Raw genomic sequence first — 24,399 nt, 5'->3', positions numbered from 1 at the left:
TGCTCCTCTGATGCTGCTTGGCCTGTTGTGTTCATCCAGCTCTACACCTTGTTATCTCAGCATTGGGAAAGTCACTGGTCAGAAATCTACACTTCCACCTGCTTTTACACAGACAGTGTTATTAAAGTCTCCTGAACATAGAGATTCACGGCACAATTTGACAGAGAGGAAGAGGCAGTGGTGATGGTGACAGAACTGAACGGAGGAGACCCTCAGCTTTGTTGTGGTAACAGGGAACAGAAAATCTCTGAAGAAATATTGGTTTGATGACACAACTGAATCTTGATACCCTCACACTCTGCACCAGGGAGAGTGAGAGAGAGGGCGGAAAGTGGCAGGAGAGGCATAATGGAGCTGAGAGAGTGGTGAGACTCTCAGGAGAGCTGGAAGAATGATGAGAACACCAGGGGAATGATGAAAGCTCCAGAAAAGCTGGGAGAATGATGAGAGCTCAAGGAAAGGTGGGAGAGCAGTGAGGGTCCGAGCAGAGAAAGAAATAGAGGCTAGGGAACTCAGGGAAATAAATTTGATGTTTTGAAAACAGTTCATATGAGAGGAGGTGCTGCAGGCCTTAGAAAATATAAAAGTGGATAAATATCCGGGAGCTGATCTAGTGTAACCCAGGACTTTGTGGGAAGTTAGGGAGAAGATTACAAGGCTACTTGCAGAAATATTCATATCATTTATAATCACTGGTGAGGTGCTGGATGACTGGTGCGTGGCTAATGTGTCCTTGTTTAAGAAGGGATGTAAGGAGAAGCCTGGGAACTATAGACCTGTGAGTATGACTTTGGTGGTGGGTATGTTGCTGGAAGTGATTCTGAAAAATAGGATTTATATGCATTTGGAGGGGCTTGGAATGATTAAGGATAATCAGCATGGTTTTTTTTTGTGAGGGAAATTGTATCTCACAAACTTGCTTGAGTTTTTTGTTGAAGTAGCCAAGAAGATTGATGAGGACAGAGCAATAGACATTGTTTACTTGGACTTCAGTAAAGCCTTTGACAAGGTTCCACATGGTAGACTGATTAGTAAAGTTAGATTGCATGGGATTCAGGGTGAGCTTGCCAATTGGATACAAAATTGACTTAACAGCAGGAAACAGAGAGTTGTTTTTCAGACTGGAGGCCTGTGACCAGCGGTGTCCACTTTTGTTTTGTCATTTATATAAATGGTTTTGATCAGAATATAGATGGCGTGGTTAGTAAATTTGTGAATGACACCAAGATTGGTGGTAGAGTGTACAGGGAAGAATGTTACCTATGATTAAAAGAAAAATTGATCAGTTGGGTGAATGGACTGAAGAGTGGCAGATGGAGTTTAATTTGGACAAATGTGAGGTAATGCATTTTGGTAAAATAAACAAGAGCATGACTTATACAATTAAAAGTGGGGCTTTGGGTAGTGTTGTAGAACAGAACAACCTAGCAGTTCAGGTACAGAATTCTTTGAAGTTTGCAACACATTTAGATAGTGTGGTCAAGAAGGCATTTAGCACGCTTGCCTTCATTACTCAGACCTTTGAGTGTAGGCGTTGAGATATTATGCTGAGGTTGTACAGGACATTGGTGAGGCCTCTTCTGGAGTACTGTGTCCAGTTCTGGCTGCCCTTTTGTAGGAAGGATATTATTAAGCATGAGAGGGTTCAGAAGAGATTTACCAGGATGTTGCTGGGAATCAAGGGTTTGAGCTATGCGCGGGTTGGAACTTTTTTCACTGAAGCATACCAGGTTGAGGGGTGACCTTATAGAGATTTATAAAATCATGAGAGGTACAGATAAGGTGAATGGCAGGTGTCTTTTCCCTAGCATGGAGGAATTCAAAAGAAGGGGGCATTTTTTAAGGTGAGAGGAGAAAGATTTAGAAAAGGCATGTGGGGCATTATATATATATATATATAGTGAGAGAGAGAGAGAGTGGTTTGTGTATGGAATGAACTTCCAGAGGACATGGTGGATGCGGATACAGTTACATTATTAAAAAGGCATTTGAATAAGTACATGAATAAGAAATGTTTGAAGGGATACGAGCCAGGAGCAGGCAGGTGGGACTAGTTTAGTTTGGGATTATGAACAGGTTGGATCGAAGGGTCTATTTCTGTGCTGTATGACTCCATGAGAGCTGGGAGACTGATGAGGGCCCCAAAAAGAGCAGAATAAGTGTGGTGCTGGACTGGGGTGACAGTCAGACACAACTGCGGAGGGAGTGAGCAAGAACCACAGAAGGAACAAGCCCTGCTAGACAGGGGCTAATGATTAAGCAAAGAGAAAGAGAGACCGAAAGCTGACTTGTTGGAACATTACAAGTTTAAGTTTCAATCTTGTTGTGATCCCTGATGCCATCCACTGTACAGGCCTCTGATTGGAGGCTCCTTTCCATCATTTTCATTTTGTGTCCATTCTTGACTCCATTCCCAGCTGGAAACAGGAGGTCCAGCCACTGCTGTATTAAAATTATCACTGAGGCTAAAAGCTGATTGGCCTTTATGAATGGGACAGTCAATTTGAACATCATATTGGCTGAAGCTATGCACTTGCAGTGTGGTTACTCATGGAAATGCACAGACAGAGAGAGTGAGTGAGAGAGAGAGAGAGAGAGAATGAGTCACACAGTGCTGGGGTGGGGAAAGCGAGAAGGAGGCAGAAAAAAGACACAGAGGGCGAGTGAGAGATACACAGAGAATTGGGGGCAGGGGAAGAGACAGAGCGATGAGAGAGTCAGACAGCGTGAGAGAGCTAACGGACATCAGTGGACCAGATGTTTTTTTTCCAATAATTGACAATGGTTTCAAAATCATCACGAGACTCTTAATTTCAGGTTTTTATTGAATTCAAATTCCACCATCTGCCATGGCAGGATTTGAACACAGGTCACTATTCATTAGTTGGATCTATCATAGAATCCCTACAGTGTGGAAATAGGCCATTCAGCCCGACAAGTCCACACCAAAAAGCGTCCCACCCAAAGCCACCCCCTACCCTAACCCTGTAGTCTTTCTTCCACATGGCTAATCCATTTAATCTACATTGTGGGCAATGTAGCATAGCCAATCCACTTAATCTGCACACTTTTGGACTATGGGAGGAAACAGGGCACCTGGAGGAAATCTGCACAGACAGTTGTCTGAGGGTGGAATTGAACCTGAGTCCCTCGTGCTGTGAGGCGGCAGTGCTAACCACTGTGCTGCCCCATTAACAGTCCAGCAATAATGTTGGACACATTTAGTGCAGTCTGGAGGAAAGCCCAGTAATTCCTTATGAAGGTTAAAAATGTTCTTCACCCTGCAAGAGTGCATGAAAACAGAGATGTTCCCAGAGATGTTGGGGAACGCTGGACAAAATGGAGAAAATACTGGCGAGTCATAGCACCAGGAATGTGCGTTGTCTCGTTTCTCTCTGGTATTTGGGAAAATAGCAACCTGCAATAACTAACACAAAGTTGAGGTGAGATGAGGTAATAATGAGCTTTTAATTCATGCTAATTGACCCCTCGGTGCTCATTAGCAGAATTGTCATCTAGTTGTTGAAACCTTGAGTGAAAAAATTGACTTTTATTTTTTGACATCAAGAATCTCATTTCTTGCTGCATTTTCCTCAAGTGTCTCACCATTGCTCATGTCCTTCAGAGGCTGGGAAAATTCTGCCCATTATCTTTCACTATATTCACTGCTGCAGAAAGTTAACAAATCATATATATCATGTGAATTGTTTACAAAAAGGAACTATTCATACTGTATTGACCCTTGGAATACTTTAGGATAATGTACAGACATACGCAAAAGGGCCAATGATATGGGAATGGAATTCAATTGTAGTATTGCATAAACTAATTGATGGTGTGTGAAAGAGACACCATCAAGAACGTGCAAACCACCTGAGCTGTGTAAAGTCTACCGACTTTGCAAACCCTGTGAGAAGAAGGTGTCAGACTGTTATTTTGGCACAGTTTGAAGACGGCCTAAAAAAATTGAGCAAACAGAGGATGTTATGAGGAAGGATCACTGGACCTGAAATGTTAACTCTGATTTCTCATCACATATGTTATCAGACCTGCTGAGCTTTTCCAGAAACTTCTATTTTTGTTTCTCAAAAAGCTGGGATGAAACCAGAAATCAGACTCAAAGGACACAATGGAGTAACAGATAGAACAGTCAAAGATCATTCAAAGACTTTGTGAAGTATATACCAAGGTTAATGGACGGCATGGTGGTTCAGTGGTTAGCACTGCTGCCTCACTGCGCCAGGGAAGGGGGTTCGATTCCACCCTCGGACGACTGTCTGTGTGGAGTTTGCACGTTCTCCCTGTGTCTGCGTGGGTTTCCTCCGGGTGCTCCAGTTTCCTCCCACAGTCCAAAGATGTGCAGGCTAGGTGGATTGGCCATGCTAAATTGCCTGTAGTGTTCAGGGATGTGTAGAATAGGTGGGTTATAACGGAATGAGTCTGGGTGGGATGCTCTGAGGGTCAGTGTGGGCTTGTTGGGCCGAAGGGCCTGTTTCCACAATGTAGGGGTTTGATAATAGTTTTCTTTTGCTACAATTTTATGGATTTTATTGACCAATGTGAAATTACCATTAGAACTACAATAAAGTTGTCTTTCTTACTTTCTTTCAATATATACACAAAAAGTTTTATTTGTATCAAAAAATGTTCTTTTTGTCTGTTCCATCATTTCTAATTTTAAAGTAATTATCTCTAAAACTGTTGCTTTAACACATTCCTGTTACATACAGAAAGTGGCTCAGAGCTTAAGTGAGACTCTGTAAGGAATAATAAAATAACATAATAATAAATAGTAAATAACACCCGATTGTGCTTTTCCACGAAAGATTCAAAACATGCAGTTATTGTCAGTGCCTTTCAGTTTCTTTGCTAGCTTTCATGATTGCAAACGTCATTGTGTTGATGCACAAGACCTTACATTGTTAGGGATTCTGAAGAAGGATCACAGATCTCGAAATGTTAATTTTGTCTTCTATCCACAGATGCTGCCAGACCTGCTGAGTTTCTCCAGCACTATTTGTTTTGGTTTCAGATCTTCAGCATCCACAGTTCTTTGTTAGGGATCAGTTCACCAATTCCTTTTCATAGCAGTTGGGTTCAGCTTGAAAAAGGGAATAACGAAAGGTGGCTATTGCTCTTTGCTAGGATATAGATGACTGGTATCACAGTGTGGAGCTGGAGGAACACAGCAGGCCAGGCAGCATCAGAAGAGCAAGAAGGCTGATGACGCTGGTTGGGACCCTTCTTCAGAAATGGGGAAGGGAGCTATGAAATAAATAGAGAGAGGAGGGGTGGGGCTGGGGAAGGTAGGTGGCATGGTGATAGGTGAGTGCAGGTAGGCAGTGGTGGGGATTGGTCAGTGAGGTTGGAGGAGCGGATAGGTGGGAGAAAAGATGGACAGGTTGTGTCAGGTCAAGGAGGCCGGGGTGAGAGGGAGGGTTGGTCTTGGGATGAGGTTGGGGGTGGGGAGATTTTGAAGCTAGTAAAGTCCACATTGAGGCCATTGGGTTTTAGGCTCCCAAGGCAGAATATGAGGTGCTGCTCCTCCAGTTTCCGGGTGGCATTGTTGTGACATTGGAGGAGGCCCAGGATGGACATGTCGCCCAGGGAGTGGGAGGGGGATTTGAAGTGGTTCGCGACTGGAAGGTGTTGTCGTTTGTCGCAAACAGAGCGCAGGTGCTCTACAAAGCAGTCTTCAAGCCTCCGTTTGGTCTCACCAATGTAGAGGAGGCCACATCGGGAGCAGTGGATGCCTGGTGACACCTGTTTCGAACCAAGAGCAACCGTTGTCAACTGTTTTCAATTGTGAAAGGCCATTATTGCTCAGCAACTAGAATCAACAATTTGAAACATCCTGTTCTTTTTTTGCCACTTGGATTTGTACACCTTTATGACTGTTCACTGCTACTTTTTGTCTGAATTTTAGTTTTGTTGACATGATACACTTTCAGCTGCATTTTTAAATAAAATCAATATATATAACAGGATAACTTTGATTTTCAATTGCCAAATTGAAGTTCTACATTTGCAGTAATTATTTTAGTTTGCTGCAACATAACAAATGAAGGAAACACCATTAGGGTCTTTGGGAAAATAGTTGCAAAGCACAATTTAGGAAAAGGTAAAGGAAAAGGCCATTCAATTTTATAAATGTGCCGCTCTGGAAGAAGCTTGTTTAAATTTTCATCAAAATTAGATTTTCACCAAAATTTATTCAAAGTTGTATACTAAAGAAAAAAATATTTATGCTTAAATAACACTTTACTACTTCATCCATAAACTGTTTCACATACAATAAACTATTCTGAAGCACAATACTACATGGGCAAACGCACACAGTAAATAGATGAATGGTCAGTTTCTCTTTATTTTTAGTCGTTAAGGTTTGAAAAATTGCTGGGAGAGCTCCCCGTTCTTTTTCAAACAGTATAGGATTTTTTTATGTGCCGCAGAACTAAAATGTCTGGTTTGATACAGTCAAACACTCTTCAGATACTTTCCTCATGTTAAAAAGCTGCTACTATAAATAAATCCTAGTTCCAATGAATTGAAGCAAAATGTCTCAGGTACTGTGAAATGCCTGGGGTAATAAATAAGAACAATCAATCTCTTAGGCCTTATACACTCACTGGAAGTAGTTCAACATACCTCATATTCTGCTTGCCTGTCCAACACAGATAATAGCACTGAGACTCAGTGCCAGTGTTATTCTCAGTCTTTTAGACTAGCCAGTGGCCAGATTTAACAGACAGCTTGTCTCTTGTCAAACCTACCTCAGCAGCATTCATTGAATCCAATGGGACAATTCCAGACTGTTGTACGCAGTGTGGGGAACGTGCTTGAATCGGTTACCACACAGTAATAGAAAATCAGGCTGTTACCTTAAGCTTCCTTCAACAGGCGCTTCCAAACTCCCAGTCTCTCAGAGATCTTCCTACCTAGTACGGGCAGATCTGATCACTGACTTCACAGCAGACCTGACCTGGTTGCTGATGACTTGGACAGATTTTTGTTGTCTACATTCAGCAGTGTGACCGGTCACTAATTCTTAAACTTGTCCCTCTCCCCATTCCTCTTCTAGGTGAGGGTGATGTTGCCCTTTCTCATGGATTCACACATATTTACTGGCCAGAAGCATACTCTTATACAGAGTTCTGAGGAAGGGTCACTGGACCCAAAACGTTAACTCTGATTTCTCTTCACAGATGCTGCCAGACCAGCTCAGTTTTTCCAGCAATTTCTGTTTTTGTACTCTTGTACACATCTAGCAGGTTCCAGCCAATCGAGTCCCACAGAGCTGAATGCAACTCAGCTGATAAAAAGTGTTGCTTCCGGGTATTTTACTGTTCTCAAAGGATTGAAGGTCCTAGCCAGCTCTTCCAGAGATTGTGACTTGTCCAGATTCACCAGCAAACGGTCTTCTAAGACCTCTTGTGATAGAGAAGGAACTACCTAGGGGAGCTATGCAATCGTAGGCTTCACATCATGTTAGCATAAAAGATTTTATTGATCCTGAAAATGGCAGACTGAGAGAACATTACCAAGCTACTTTCTTCCTTCCTTTGGGCTGTTCATCTCATCATGCTCCCTGTACACCTTCTGGAAGTAGAGATGAAAGCACATCTCGCCGTGATCCAGACAGCAGATCCTGAATCAGGGGATTACTTTGGAGGCCAGCAGGGCAAAGAACAAGGCTTACTGGCTCTTCACCTCCTGGAGATCCTCCTTGACATTGACCCCCTTGGTCTGCAGCAGGGATAGGTCCTGCAGATGTTTTGGAATTGGGATAATTCCACATGTCTCTTTCCCACCTTCTGAACATCTTTAAAGATGAAGAATCTCTTGATGTTCGCCTTGACCATTTCCCCAACAATGTGCTTGTGACTCAAGGAGGGGTGTCTCAGTTCTCCAACCTTCATACTCCCTTAGATTTCATCAATGTTTTCCAGGGTCAACAGATTCACATTCAGCTTCCATGTTCCCCAGTCTCCCATCTGGTCAGTGACAGCTGGCCAGCAGGAGGCAGTGGTCACTGAATGACACTGGTGTTGGTGAATTTGATCGAAATTGCTTGGGGCACAAATATGAAGTCTATCCTGAGCAGATGGACCTGTCCTGCTGTGACCAGGCGTCTCTCCTTCTGAAGGGTTGCTGAGAACTCATTCCATTGCTTCTTTTACTGTAACTACTAGGAGTCTGGATGTGGCATCCAGTTTGCTGTCAGCCCTTCTGATAATCCAGGTATATCAATGATGCTTGAAGTGATTACCCTGAAAAACCAACCTGGATGTAACCAGCAATAGTGGGAGCTAAATGCTTACTCTTCATAGCCGTTAATTAGCCTTAGTGGAGCGTTGTTGCATGTAACGTCTGCTACCATTTGCATTCGCCCACCAACTCCTTAATTTCAGAAATGGTTACGTTGTTTTCCTGCAACAGAATGTACGAGGTGGAATAACATCAATTGTTATCTCCTGACCAAATCGGTGGGGGTCTGTGGGACCACCAGCCCTATCATCTCCTGCAGCTTTTGAGAGGCATTATCCCACCCTGATGTAGAGATGGTTGGTCAGCTTTGACATGTCAATGTGGAAACACATTGGATAGTGACTTAAACACTAAACTTGCTGACACTTGCAATTTTTAAACCCATCTTTAAATTTGGATTACTGGTCCAAGTGTCCAAAAATTCAAAGTTCTAAATCTGTTCTAGATAAGCCCCTATTTCTCAGCTGGGGTTCCCTCATCTCTTTGCAGCTTCTCCTGTTTGTGGCTAATTACCTGCACCAGAAACGCATCTCATTGGGTTAACTGCCACATTTTCCTGCTCAGCCAGTTTATGGTTGTCATCTTGAGTGATTTTCTTTAAGGTTTCTCCTAACTGTTTGGAATCTCCTTGACTTGCTGCTGCCCCCTCTTTCATCAACTGTTTCCTCTGAAGTAGGGTGATCTATTTTTGATGGGTTCTACTCTCCTTGACAACACGTCTTACCCTCCTTCTCACTGTCCTTGCCCTGACAATGTTAGAATTGAACTGGCTGTCAATGGACCATTCTGAGGCATAAATGTCCAAGATTGCTCTTTGACCTAGAAATTATTTCTTCCAATAAAATTTCATGGTCATAATGCATTGGAAGGTTGGCTTTCTGTAATTTGCATTACTGTTATGGCTTGCACTTAAACTACGTGTCAGGCTTCTTTGGGAGCATAGGGCCTAGAGCAATATAGGACTTCAATTTAACTCACTCAAAGACACATTTAATTTGAATTGTAATGATGGTGTTCCATTTTTGTTTTGGGCTGTGGACACATTTGATTGACTCTTGTTGTTTACCGGTTGTACTCAATGGTTGGATTGGGAGAATCAATAAGCCGGAAAAATCCCTATATTTCATTATCCACATAGATTAATCTTACTGAAAAATAAGTCAAACTAGCACATTCAAATTAGGTCTAATAAACATAGCAGATTCATTTCTCAATCTTTTAGTCGAATACATCTTTCAAATTTCACAAAAGAGTTTTGCAACCTTCTGGCCATGTATAATTACTTAATTTGCATACATAAAACCTAGCCAGCATATTTCCTTAAAGAGCTATTACCAATAATAAACTGTCTAAATGCATAATAGAAGCAATTCTTTCAGAGTAAATACTGAAAATGTTGGAGGGCTTAATACTGACAATGCCACTGCTACTGCTGGCTTTGTCCTCTGCTTACATTCCACAAGTATTTTGTTTCAACACGTTTAAGGATTAAGTATCTTCTCTTCTTCAAACTTGAAGTTGTTAGATGGATCCAATGCGAGAATATCTGCCTGTCTTTAAAAAGACAAGACTAGGCTATGTTGTGAATGCTCTGGGCAGGCTGTCATTTGGGCAGACTGTTGTACTTTTCTCTGAATTAAATGTCCCATTCAGGATGTGCATGTGTCATCTGAACTGTCCCTCAATGTTGCACAAGGGAACAAAGTCCAGGCTGAATCTTCCTATATTTTTGCAAAGTGCTGTTGTTGCTGAGTTTCAGGGAGGGTTTCTGTCCATGATGCTAAGCGAGTTTACTTATGAAATCATCCCAAACTCACCTCATTCACTACCTTCCCCACTCCTCTCACCTGATGTTAGCCCGATTCTCCCACTAATCATAGACAGAAGCCAATGTCAGAATATGCTGGAATACCCCAGGATGCCTGGTACTAACTCCATCTTTAAAAGGCCATCACTGCATCTCATCAAATGTCATCAGTCAGAGCTGCACCGTGCAGTGCATGCCATTTGCCTTGGGCACAGGAGCGAAACAGAAAATGGTACCTTGTTTTGTGGACACGGATGTGGAAGTCCTGCCAAATGAGGCAGAGAGAGGAGAGATGTACTCTTCCCCCAGGGGAGGCCACAATGACAGACACTGCCAGCCAGGATGAATGATGCCATCCAGCTCAGTGAAAACTCAGCTATCTGGAGGAATACATATCTGTGAAGGAAGGAGGTTAATGTTCGTCTCTGCTCGGTGAGGCTAAGCTCACTATCTTCTCTCTTCTGCCTCACGTCACTCGATCTCTGCTCCTGCACCCACATTGCATCAGTGGTTAGGCTCTCCAGTCTCACCATTCCATGCAACACTCCCCTTACTTGCTATCACGCACTTCAAACCCTCAAACCATGCTAGGAAAACACAGTCCACAATAGAGCTGAAAGAGCCAAGATGGATGGTAGATACCTGATACTCAGCTTCTCACTCCCTGTGAGAACAGAATCCAAATACTGACCATCCTGAATGGCAGACTGATTGGGCCCAAGCCTGAACTGATCTCACAGGCTTCCCTTGACTTCCTATGCCAGGACTCCCTGATTGCTGGGTGTCCACCTGCACTTCACAGAGCACTATTCCCCTTAGCCTTTGAGAAATGGACATTTACTTGCAGCACATGCAGTTTGTTTGGCACAATCACTGTCACACAGTGCAGATGAGAGATTGAAGCAGCATGTGCCGTACAGCAAGATGTTGATCCCATTGACTGATGACTGCTGACAGGTTCCCTGGATGTGTGTCTGCACGAGACTGCAAGGCAATCCAGAAAAAAATTTTAACTTTGAGGGTTTCAAAGCATCAAAATGCTCTGTGAACATCTGGGTGGGCATTTAGTGGATGAGTGCTAAGTGCAGTAGCATTGCAATGATAGGATGACAGCATGGCGATGCAAAAGTGTACTGCCTGTAGATCAGCCATCAGTGTGCAGAGAATTTGGTACACACCAGATGCCAGGTCCTTGGACGTAGGTGTGCAAAGACACCGCCCATGGAGTTTTCCTTAAGATGTTGGTGCGTGGTTGAAGATATAGTCAACAGGAGCAAGCTGCAAACTGGAGTGACCAGGTACCTGCTCATGTCAGGAATTCTCAGAGTCTCGTTTCTATCCAGTGAGTGGAATAATGGGTCCTTGCACATTAATGTGGTGAGATTAGGTAGTAATCAGGGGGAAAATAAGCAATAATCTCTGTTACTAAACCTCTTGCTGTTCACGAGTGAGAACTACATCTTGATCTCCAGAATTCAGTTGGAAAATGTAACAGCCATGTCATTGAGGGCCTGGGAAGATTCTGCCATATGTTGGTGGATTCTATCCCTAGTGGATAAAAATGGGAGTATTCACCCATTCCTTATTTTCTTTCCAGTGGTATTCACTGAAAATAGTTGTTTTTACTTTTTCAAAGATAAAGCAAGCTGATGGTCCAGAATACTGAGGATTTGCTTCCTGATGTAATTGGATTCAAAATTAAACTTTCATGTATTAAAATTATATGCAAAGCTTCTTTATACTTATAAATGTTTATTCTGTCAGGTGGATATTTGTTCTCAAATCTCAACCTGTTATCCTTCAGAATTGACAACTCTTCACAACCTGGGGAATGCTGCAGAAATTAGTATCTTCTATGATAAATAAATGAAGCCAAAAGTTCACTTTGCGAAAGTAATTTAATAGTTTTAACACGTATGGAATGGTATTACTTCAGTTCTGTTTCAGTTAACTATCAGAAACAGTGAAACCTCTTTAGAGAAAGATATGATCATCCTTCTCTGTTATGAGGAAAACTAAGGTCATCTTCGCTAGTCTCTCCATAAATCTGAAGTCCCTCTTACCCAGTAAAGCTCCTCTGCATCCACATCATAACATTGATATTTGTCTTAAAACTGTAGTGTTTGGAACTGGACATAATACTTCAAAGCCCAACCCATGATTTATAAAGATTTAGTATAACTTCCTTGGCTTTATATTCTATGGCTCCATCCATAAAGCTGAGGAAACCTTAACTCTGCTTCTCTCTCCACAGATGTTGCCAGAACTGTTGAGTTTTTCAGGCACTTTCTGTTTTTATTTCAGCTCGGTTAGTACTCTGGGGACAGATAGTTCAGTTGGCTAGACGACCAGTACGTGGTTGATAATAATGCCAACAGCACAGGTCTAATTCCTGTTGCAGCTGAGCTAGACTTGGGAACTGCTTCCTCATTTTACCCTGGAGTGACAAACCACTACTGCCAATAGCTCAGATTAAAGCATCTACAGACAGTGAGCCAAGAAAATATCTTGGACAGAGGGCACGCAAATGATTTAATCTGCATCCTGTGAGAATATTCAACATCTTCCTTAGAGCAGTACAGAATGACTGATTGAAAATGCTGAAATTACCACCTTTTAAGTCAAATGCATTTCAACAAGACTAAAACATTTATGTCTCTCTTTGCTTTCCAATGTACCTTTACTTGCATTTCACTGAAAACAAATTTCAGTTTTTGTTTCTACTTACGCTAGGTGGCATCACAATTCAAAAGATCATAAAACACAGATTATACCTACTTGAGCACTAGAATTTGGAATTATATAGATAACAGGGTGCAAATATGATGCCGAACATGGAAAGGAAAACTGCTTCAGCTAGTCTATTGCAGTCATTGACATGCAGTGTGGATCATCTTACATAACATGCCATTCAGTTGAGCAAAAAAAAATTATTTAAATTAGGAAAATATAGTCTCCTGTGCCAGCATTGAATGCAAGATAGATATATTACAGGCTGTGGTCATGTTTTTCTTATTTATTAGTTCATGGGGTGTGGGTATCACTAGTCAGGCAAACATTTATTGCCTGTCTTTAATTGCCATGATAGTGAAGGACTGGTGATATTGTTTCAAGTTAGAATGGTGAATGACTTGGATGGGAATTTGAAGTTGAAAGTGTTCCCAATTATCCTCTATTCTGTAGGTGGGAGATGTCAATAATATCACTTTTCTGCATTTTGCTATAACGAATGATGCCACCAGTTCTCAAGAGATCACTCTTTTTGAAAGGTTTGTGACGGAAGTCTGTAGAAATCAAGTATTTAAATCAGCTGGATGATTGACTGATGGATCTCTGTGAAAATAAATCATCATTGGCATCAGTATTTAACCTATTCATTGTTTCCAAACCAGCAATGCAAGCTCTTGAGCAGTCTTGTCTCCCTATCTAGCTAAAGTATCCTATTGCCCAGACATAATTTTAAATCATTTTCTAAAGCTCTATAGTTCAGCTACTTGACTTACATTAGCAGTTAAGAAAGCACATGCTAGTATTAGATCTTCTGCTCTCATGCTCTACAGTGTTGTTAATGAATCTGAAAGTGTTAATAATAAGGAGTGCTGTAAGCACTATCCATTATGATATTATATGGTATATTGTGGACAGAATAGATTAGGTTCTCGAATGGGTGTATTCTAAAATCTGGTGCTCCTTGGAGAGTCTGCCCATCATATCAAAGTAACCCATAACTTATTGTTAACATAGCAGAAACCACAGCTTATTAACTACAAGTCAGCTTCTAGTCAGACCACCCTAGTGGTTTTCCTTTACCACACTGGACTAAGCAGGCCCTGTAGGTTCCTACATTTCAAGTGGATAGTGGCAGCTACCTTCATGATGAGCAGCAGCTCATACAGTGCCGTCAGCTGGTATGTCTATACAGGCAGCACTGCAGATTTGATTTGACTGCTCAGACAACACAAGTTGAGCAGCAGTGAAAAATCTTCAAACTGAGCTGCAAGTGGCTTACAACCACACAGCCTGAGAGCTGAACATTTACAAATCCTACAGAAGAAACACCTGCAGCAATCCTCAACAAGAAAAAATACTCTAGTGACTGGGAAAGGCATTTCAGATCTATTAAGAGATGCACTTCAACAGCAGAGTTAGTGACTCTCTGGAGACGGAGAATTAGTCACTTCAAAGCGTATGTAGATCGCATCACGATACAAGAGTCAGTTGTCCCGAGTCAGAGTTCACAAGCGAGGGAACAGGCATTACAGCCTCCATGAACAAAGCTTGAAATTCCTAATGGATGAGGAGAAGTTTTGAAATGACTCAGTAATCCAAGCTGGAAAGCAAGTAGTTTAAAAAAAAACTTATAGTTCAGGAACAAAAACAGAAGTTGCTTGAAAAGCTCAACAGGTCTGGCAGCATCTGTGAAGAAAAATCAAAGTTTAATGTTTCAGGTCTGATGACCCTTCCTCAGAACTGATTTACAGCATCTGCAGATTTTTCGGTTTTTACTTACAGTTTAGACATGTCTCCCACTCAGTGAGTAGGCAGCATGAAGCGCGGCTAAAGAAACGGAAATGAAGGGCCCAGAGAAAAGTATTAATGTGAGGTTACAGAACCAGGGATATCATGATACCAATAACCAGGGGCAGGTGGTCTAAAAAAATAGGCAGAAATTATGAGAGCCTTTATTCAAGTCACAGAAAAAGAGGGCGGTCTTTCATGAGAGCAGCGATAAGACAGCATCACTTACTTAAACTGAGGAGTGGCAATCATTCAGTAAAACTAAAATTAAAATAGGAATTGTTTACTAAAGTTGTGAACAGCAGGATTCATAAAGTGAAGCTATGAAAAGTTGTGCATGCCCCATTTAATGTTTATTGTACCTATGAAGGGTGTCAATCCTCCATTTTAGAAACAAAGGGTAGGAAAGCCCTCTGGTATAGTAGCACAGTGCAGCAGGATGGCTATGATGGTGAATAAACCAATTGAGCTGGTATAGGCCTAGCACCTGGTGGGGTGGCCTCCAGGTGTGGCACTCTTGTCCAGGTGGGGCGGGATCAGCCTGGAGTGCTGTTCGTGTCCCGGCATGGAGGTCTTGTCCTGTCGTGGAGGTCTTCTTTGGTGCTTGAGGGTTTTCCAGCAGCCTGGCATGCTGGTCTAGTCCCAGTGTGGAGGTCTCATCTCGGCATGGCAGGGCGGTCTCAGCCCGGCCCTGCGTGGAGGTTTAGGCCTGGTTTTCCAGTGTACCCTGCACCCAGGAGTTGTTTGTTGAACTGTGATGATCTTTTACTTCTTTCTTCTTGTTGATAACTTCGGTCGTTAATTTAGGTGCTATGTTATTGGGGAAGAGGGGCAAACTTATAAAACCTTTCACTGTTTCTTTTTGTAAAAATATGCATGACAAAAATTGCTGTTCTGTTGTTTTCTGTGGCATCAGAACTAATATTGCCAGGACAGGTTAATTTCAGGGATGGGCCAGGTACAACATAGAAATACTTACCTTGGAGTAAATAATTTCTCAGTTGAATACTGAATACAACATTACACTGAAGAAAGATGTTAAAACATTCTGCATCCATGAGTGAGGCAAGTTGACAAGCAATTTGCAAGAAAGGGCATCATTTTCTTTATCATGAAGTCAACTGAGTACTGCTCAGGCATAGTTACTGCCCCCTGATCTAAGAGCACTATTTAAATTGTGTTGACCTTATTGTGGTAAGTGGTGAGAAATTCCACCCTATGTCTATGGTTGACATGAGTTTAACTAAGCTATCCAAAAGTAGAGTCTCAAAAAACTGGAATCAAATAGCAGATTCTTGCTGGTGCCACTGGTCAAGAATCATGTTTGCTTACCACATTGAGAAATGGGGAATAGTTCAAGAGCATGATCAAAGAGTACATACAGTCTTAAAATGCTCACAAGCAGAATGACCCACTCTTAACAGCGAGCATGAATTCTCTCAGGAATATATTTTGGTTCTTGGGGAACAAGGTATAGTTGTGGCCACATGGGAATTTAAAACCATTATAGAGTTCTCCACTCCAAGGTCAGTCCAGGATCTCCAAAGATTCTGAGGGATGGTAAAACCATGTTGGCATCATTCATGTCTTAGCTAATCTACACAAATCCATCCTTTCTCGTATCATAACAATCAAAACATCAGCTACAGGCATAGGAACAGTGATCTTCCATGAACAACTTGTCACAAGCTGATTTTCTATGCATCACAAATGCTAACAGACACATAAACATAATATACTGTGATTGAGAAGAAGGCTTTCTTGATTACATGGGCTTGCAAGTGATTAGTGCATGTTGAATGACTGGCTATTTTAGCTTCGCTTTAGGAAGATGACCAAGTTCAGAGCCAGAACTAAGTTAGTTGTGTCACATCCTGGTTCTCGCCTCAACTTGAACAACCCGAGCCATCCACAGACCATAGCAACAAAAGCTGTTGATAGCCACAACCTGCCCCACCACACTGTGGGAGCAAATAGGCATAGATCTATTTGCTCTAATGAAAGGCGTCATCTTGAGGTCATTGATTACTCGAGAAGTTGCATTTCACAGCTATGGCTGAACTTATCAGTCTTGCAAGGGATAATTGAAATGCGTGGTATCTCAGATTTGGTCCTTTTAGACAAGGGTCACAGAGTTCACTAATAAGTGCTTCAGCCAATTGCAGTCCATTCTGGTTTTGAACATATCACAAGCTCACTGAGATACCCACAACTGAACAAGAAAGCTGAACATGGTGTCAGGATAGTTCAGTCGCTCTTGAAGAATAATATTGACTTCTATAAAGCATTGGTAAGTTATAAATATGCCCCAATGCTGAAGATTCAGCTCCCCGTTGTAGCAAAGGGGTTGACTTCACATTTATGTCTATAGGACCATCAAGACAGACATTGCAAGAAGTTTTAATGTGCACAACAGACCACTCACTACAATTCGCAAGACAGCTAGGATGGTGATAATAGGCATGGATCAACGATCCACCAAGAAAAGCTACTGCCATCCTAGGAGCTGTAGATGAGCAATAGATTGTTCAGACTGCCTATGGAGATGCTTGAAGCGTCTGGAGGAACCTTAACCCATTATAGGTTAATGATCCACCACTGACTGATTGGGATAAAAAAGTAATGTTTAGAGACTTTGGGCTGGAGTTTTGTTTTGGGGTTACAAATCTGAAATCTAATGGATTTCTGGGATCCAATTCCAGGCCAAATCAGAGTCAGACACGAGGTGCAATTTTTGTAGTGATGACCAAGTAGTGCCAGGCAGCACACACACACCATCCATATAAAGGTAGCAGACAGATTCCGAAAGCTGTAGGGAGGCCGTATAGCATGGGAACCTCAGCAGCGCCACTGTCTGAGGAGGAAGCTGCTGACCAAGGAGAGAGTGGGAAGAAGACAGAGAAAGCCAGCATGCCTCTCAATGAAGGTGCCCTTTGAAGAAAGTTTTGAAACTCATTGTGTTAAATAGACCACATTTGCCAGGCCATTGAAATACAAAGGCAGTGGATTGCCACAGTGCTACAAGTCAGACAGGAGGAAGAGGTGGGATCCTACCACTCGGCCTAATGCTGGGAGATTGCCTTCAGTCCCCTGTCATGTTTTTGGTTTCTGTGTGGCTGCCCTAAGCTGACTGCAAAGTTCAAACTGGTTTCTACTGAGTCAGCCCAATAGACTGCCAATCACCCCCTTCTCCTGGAATGGGAATGACCCAGATGCAGGAACCTAAGGAAACCTGGAACGCGTTTGCTTGGCACTAACTTTCAGTCTATCCTGTCTCTACTGTTTGTTTCCAGTCCCTTTGACAGCAATTTAGTTACTATTAATGTTCTGGTGACTGGTTTCACAGGTTTATTACGTCACCTATATTCATAACTTCCTTGCCACTTCCAATACTGTTAAGAAATCCAATCTCCTTGCACTATCTCCTATCGATGATTTATTTACAGTGTTACAGTTTTCCTGTTACCTTTGGACTACATCTTCCTCAGCATGTTATATACTTTTGCTTGTAATTAGCTATGCTGTGGACATGAGCTTCAACCATTGCAACCACTAATTTACTAGCAACATCATACATAGCTCATAACAAACGTTCACAAATCCACTAAAAATTCCCAACACTACCTGTCCACCATCAGAAGCTCCCAAAGAATTACAGAAATTTGGGACAGATTTCCTTAATGTTAATGTCTCTATAAGCAATGCTATCTCTTTCCACATCCACACTAGCAACTAAGTGTTTCTTACTTCCAGTGTATAAATTCCCCATGTTCTTCAGATGCTCAATCAATTGTAGAACTGATTTCTCAAATGCTGTCCCGTTTTTCATTCTTCACAACTCCCAGTTAGTCTATAGTTGTGTGTTTGGAGCATTCTCTTCCAAAGCCCTACATCCCTATTTCAACTGTTCTTGCCAAGCTCTACTGGATCCTTTAGATAAACGCAAAATGTTGCAGATACCAGAGACCTGAAATAGCAACAGAACTTGCTGGACAAGCTCAGCGGGTTTGGCAGCATCTGTGGAAAGAGAAGCAGAAATAACATTTCTCTCCTTCAGAGCTGCAATCTTGTCACATAGCACACTGAGCAGATGTCAATTCTGGTGTATTTTGTACAGACGTATTTTGAAATCAAGGCAAATTCTTGATAGTATTATTCTACTCCATCTAAATTCACTTTCTCAGTCCCATACCAATACTCACTCCCTCTATTTCTCTGACTCCAGGCTATAAGCTCATCTACCAATCCTTTTGTAGACCATCAGAAAAGACTTTCTAGACTCTTCCTTGTTCACGATCCCCTTGTGAAGCTCTCTGAAGGAATCTCATGAAATAATGGCAGTAAGACACGAAACTGTTTTAGATTGTATTATACAAGTCCTGCAAGTCACATGTCTGTGCGTGGATTTGTGTCTGGTGTCCCTCAATTTTTTTGTTTCTCTCTCCTCTCTCTGCACATTTTTTCGCTCTCGCTCCTTCTTTGTGCGTGCATGTCTATCTTATATATTTAAGGAATTCAGAAATATTGATAAAAATGGAAAATGTAGCTTGAGATTTTATGAAATAATTTGTATGGTAGAATCCTTTTTTAAACAAAGTTGTCTGTGACAGATTTTAATGTAATCAGAATCATTTAGAAGTTGTTGGAGGTTTTGTTGTATAAATAAAATGCGAGCTCACATTAGTAATAGTTTTAATAAAATATACATCTTTAATTTAAACAGATATATGGCTAGGTTATTGAATTAAAATAAACTGCAAAATGCTTTGATTTCACTCATATCTTTTTGCAAGGAATTTTACCATGCAGTGATTGTGCACTATCAGGCCATAGCAATCAAATAGAAGGCTGCAGACAGCAAACCAATTGATTTTGAGAGTTAGGCAGTTATGGAATTCATGCCCTACAGGTGACCTGTTTCCTCTAATAAATGCGCTAACATCTAATGGAAAAATTCTCAACTTTGAGCATTTAATAGCAATTGTGAATTGCGACATTAGTAAAGCAACAAAACAGATTGCTGCATGTCTCATTTGGAAAAGTCCTATATCCTAATTGACTCTTGACTGTACTGTTTCTGATTGTGAATTCAATATTCTTGCTCATGTGAAGCTTTTGTAAAATTGGTAACCAATCAATAATTGTCCCAGAAACGACAGGCAGCACAGGTGTGTGTGTGTGTGTGTGTGTGTGTGTGGTGTTCATCCTGAGAGAGGAGAGAGAATATTTACATAATCACTTCTATCCTCTAAATTGAAAAAAAACACTGTGGCAGCTGGAAATCAGCAACAAAGAGAGAAATTGCTGGAAAAAGCTCAGCATGTCTGGCAGCATCTGTGGAGAGAAATCAGAGTTACCGTTTTGGGTTCTGAAGGAAGGTAAATAGACCCAAAACAGTAACTGATTTCTCTTCACAGATGCTGCCAGACCTGCTGAGCTTTTCCAGCAATTTATGTTTTTGCTTGTCACTTTTGCACTCTGTTCATTTAATTGGAATGATGCTGTACAAAATGCCACTGTGAACAAATTGGTGAGACTGGGCTATACTGATGGCTTACCAGCTTTTTTTATGTAAAAAATTAATAGCCTTCCTAAATTATGTTCAATTCAGTAGTTTTTTTGGATGTAGACACTTTTAGTCTTCTGTGTAGAAGGGAAGTCTTAACATCACCTCACCCTTTCCTATTCTCTTATTGGGTTACAGTTCCATAAGAGATGCTATTCCTTAACCAGGTAAAATAGTCTTCATGTGCAAGAAAGGAAGTTAGCTTATCAGTCAATCATTAAATATTTGGAGGAGAGAAGGCTGCTCACAGCCAAGTGTGGTTTTGACTTCATACCAAAGGAAAACAGACATAAACTTTACATGAGGAGCTGTCTGAATAAGAACCCTTGTAGATTTTTCATTTTATTCCGTCCCTAATCCAAATGATTGGAGGATAACTGTTGAAGTTTCTAGGCATCCAATAAAGTGCCAAAGCACATGGATGATTACTTCCACGAGTGGATTTATGCTGTACAACAGTATAGGAGACTAACCATTTAGGAAAATTGAACAGATTTACTTCTTTGGCATTTTCGAGCCTTTATAAGAATTTCCAATTGTTATTGTTCAACTTACTTTAATGTTAATATGATTTAATGGCTTGTCAATCTACAATATTCTATTTCTTTTTATCCTGCCACAGTGCTATATTTTGGTTTTTGCTGAAGATATTATTTTCAGTGTGGTATTTCAGGCCAAATAGCAAGTATTTGCTTGATATTGGCCAAAGTGTACTTACCCAATAATTGGGCAATTTGCAGCAATCTTAGTGAACAAACTGAAAAGTCTTATTAGGTTCTTGCTCCAAATCTGTTATACCATATTTCATCATCTAGTTATAAAAGGTGGAGCAAATATAGCAATTTTGTGTTATCAGCCTCTAAATCTACAGCTATACCTTGGTGCAACATTACTTACAAGTTCAATAGGTCGTGCAGGTTTCTGTTAACAGAGGTGTCTTTGTCGCACAACAGCTATTAAAAATAATTACGAATGCTAACTACGGCAACACATTCCCTCATTTACATTTTTCATTTAACCAAATAGTTGAAGTGTAAATAAGAAAACATGAAGTTTTTGCACATTTAATAAATCTTCAATCAATCTTAATCCAAAATATGCCAATTCTACAACTTGTTAAAATCTAATGTGATAATTTTAATAAACATAAAAATGAGAGTCATAATCTAACTATGGCTGCAGTTTGCTTCGCATTTGATTTTGTGGATTATCTAATCAACCATACTCTACAAATCAGGCAAAGTAGAAATATGTAACAATCTTGCAATATGTATCAATGATTCATAAAATATAGGATTTTAAGCAAGGCCTTAGTGAATTAAACATTATTGGCTTTTCTTGATCGTCGAACGCACTGTACAGAAGATGCATCATTTTGGGGCCCAAATTAGTACACTAACTAAAAAAGAATGTAAAAACAAATAGTAAACAGCTGCATAAAATTGGTAAATAAAAGGGCAATGAGTGATGGGGCACAAATGGTGAACTTGCCAGAGACTCTCACATCCCATTGAAAAAAAGCTGAGAGAAACCAATATCAACATACCTAAGGTAGAATGCACATGAATATCAAAATAAATAACTCTTTTGTAGTAGTCATACAAACACATTACTGAAACTACACTTTTTAATACCACTAATAGAAACTTGACCAACAGCTTGAGAGTCATTATAGTCCACTTTGTTTCACCTAGCCATTTCTCAATCATATACCTGTAAGGAAAATCCCACAAATGAAGAGTTGCACTACAAGAAAGGACTTCTATTACATGATAAATCTTTGTACCCTGAAAAGACAGGAGTTGAGAACAGGACATTTCTAAAGCAGTAAACTTAATCATTTTATAAGGCAGTTTTCTGATACTATATCTATGATTTAAGCTTGGTACAAATTCTGTGACTACGTTCAATTCTTGCTAACTTGGAATATAATCAAGATTCAACTCAAATTTTACCCATCTTCCCCATTGATTGAAGATCTTACCTTGCCAACAGGCTCCAACAGTGAGCTGCATGTCAATATGTGATGGGTGGATTGGCCAATCATCTGTCACTAGGTATGGGTCGTAAGTCACTCCATCCACGTACAATGTCACCACAGGAAACTCAACATTAATGACATAATAATGCCATTCCTTGTCGCAGATCTGAAGTGGAGAAAGATTCTAGCTATATTTCATTCTGAGGAGCACAAGCACCTTTGACCACTTTCTTTTTCGCACAACATCCCATTTGGCAGAAAACATTTAATAATCCTATTACTTTGCTTATGAGTTATAGCTTATTCGACAACACTCTTCTTTTTAGTGTTTTACGGCTAGCCCTGTAAAATAAATTATATTAAGACATGATAACAGACAATATGTGTTATTGCTATGACAGAATTGGAAATATTTAATAGTATGCACATTCTTGCCTGCGCTTGGTAAATGCCTGCAGATAGACTGAAATTTGATTACCACAATAAAAGTCCAATAAGACAATGGCAATTTAAATCATAATCATATTTGAAAGAATCGCCAGCTCTATTTAAAGATGAATTCATTTGCCCTCCATAGCTTGAATGCAGTTGCTATTTTAAAATTGGTTTTTAATTTGAAAGCCATATTTGCAAGAGATTGGTACCATAAAACAAATTGGTTTGCTCAAAGCAGTTGTAGTAAGCAGAATTTTATCATTATTCACGAGGACAGAATTGAGCAAGTTCTGAAAATCCATTTTTTTAAATGCTGTCAACTAAAAATAAGTATGTAAATTACCTTTCTCAGTAATTTATTTTAAAACAAAGCAACTGGTTCTTTGCTGCACATGGGTAGAATATAATTCAAGATAATTACTTCATTCTTCAATCCTGGGGCATTCCCGCAAATAAAAATCCACTTTCTTCGGGATGCACAGTATCCATTGTATTTCATGACAATGTTAAGTTTTAGTTTAATACATTTCCTTGAATAAACTCAATGCATTATCAGTAATCAGCAGCAATAAGAATTTGCATTAATATGAATGTTAAAAATGGTGATTATTACAACAAAGAATTGAAAAAAATAATTTATTGCAGTCTTCATTTACTTAACATCTTGGACATTTCTGAGCCATTGCAGAGAACAGTTTCTAATTGGTCAAATTTGCATAAGAAAACTGAGACTGACTGTGTTGTGACATTCCATATACCCCTATCAAATCCAGAGATGTCTGGTGACTTTCCTTCTAATTTGTCTAACAGAATATTTAAATCCATCATGCTTATTAATGCAAATAATGGTCAACTGATACTTCTCATGGGAATGTCCCTTCTGTGTGCCCTGAAGAATGAATTCTTACAATCTCAAGTTGCACAGATATTTTAGTGTGCTTCACGTGGGCAAAGGAAACTGACAACTCACAGACAGCAATAAACAGAAGTTATGTCTGAAAAGTACTTGAGGGAGTGAGATGGTCAGTAGCTGGTTAACCTGATGGGCAGAGCAGGACGAAAAATGAGACCAGGAACTTTTTGTCACTCATGGGCAGTTGAGCATTTGTTGAACTCACAAAGGCAGAGTACAGTTCACATTACAGAAATCAAACTTTTTTTTGCTGCTGCAATCTATGTAAAACTGCCCTCTAAATGGACTGAGCTGGTGCAGATTTTCAGCTGTTCACCAACTAAATGCTATGACCTCTAGACAGCCAGGCCAATGACATTGATTATTTACTTGTTCCATTGCTACTCCCTTTGCATTTGCAGCGTCATTTCTTTTGTCCATTAACCTCTCCTGCCTTCCAGCCCATCACAAATTCTTTCTCCCTCTCCTACCTTTTCCTACCTCCGCACTTGCTGAAACAGCAGTTTATTTAACTTTTTACAGTGCCGGGGAAAGGGCAGTGCCTTGAAGCTTATCTGTTTCTATATCTTCACTGCTGCCTGACTGACTGAACATTTTCATTATTTCATGCCTTCATTCCAGTTACACATTGCTTTGTTCTGTTAAGGTGCCACTATGTGAATAATTCTACATTTAAAACTCTGCATTGTTTCCCCTGTATATCATTGCTCTCAGACACTTTTCAAACTGTTTAACTGGTACTGCTGTAATGCCTTGAAAAGCTATTTTAATTGCAATGTAGTCAGAGCATGAATAAGTTGTTAATGGCTGGGTTTATTGGCTGCAGTTTCCTCCTTTATTGGCAAAACAATTTTAAAAAAAAGTGAGACAACAAGGTGCAGGGCTGGATGAACACAGCAGGCCAAGCAGCA

At 40.5% G+C, this 24,399-nt stretch overlaps 1 protein-coding gene across 1 annotated transcript in view; it reads right to left on the bottom strand.

Annotated features, from left to right (window-relative positions):
- Window positions 1-24,399, bottom strand: part of clstn2a (calsyntenin 2a) — a 353,207-nt gene that overhangs the window by 35,280 nt on the left and 293,528 nt on the right. The window contains exon 10 of the mRNA XM_048604120.1: window positions 22,144-22,306. Coding sequence (XP_048460077.1) covers window positions 22,144-22,306 — 163 coding nt within the window. The remainder of the gene's footprint in view (window positions 1-22,143; window positions 22,307-24,399) is intronic.

This window comes from Rhincodon typus, chromosome 13 (genome assembly GCF_021869965.1).
Source record: "Rhincodon typus isolate 14 chromosome 13, sRhiTyp1.1, whole genome shotgun sequence".
In the NCBI taxonomy this organism is placed as follows: domain Eukaryota; kingdom Metazoa; phylum Chordata; class Chondrichthyes; order Orectolobiformes; family Rhincodontidae; genus Rhincodon; species Rhincodon typus.
Note: the sequence above shows the minus strand (reverse complement) of the source record. Positions and strands in the feature narration are given on the sequence as shown.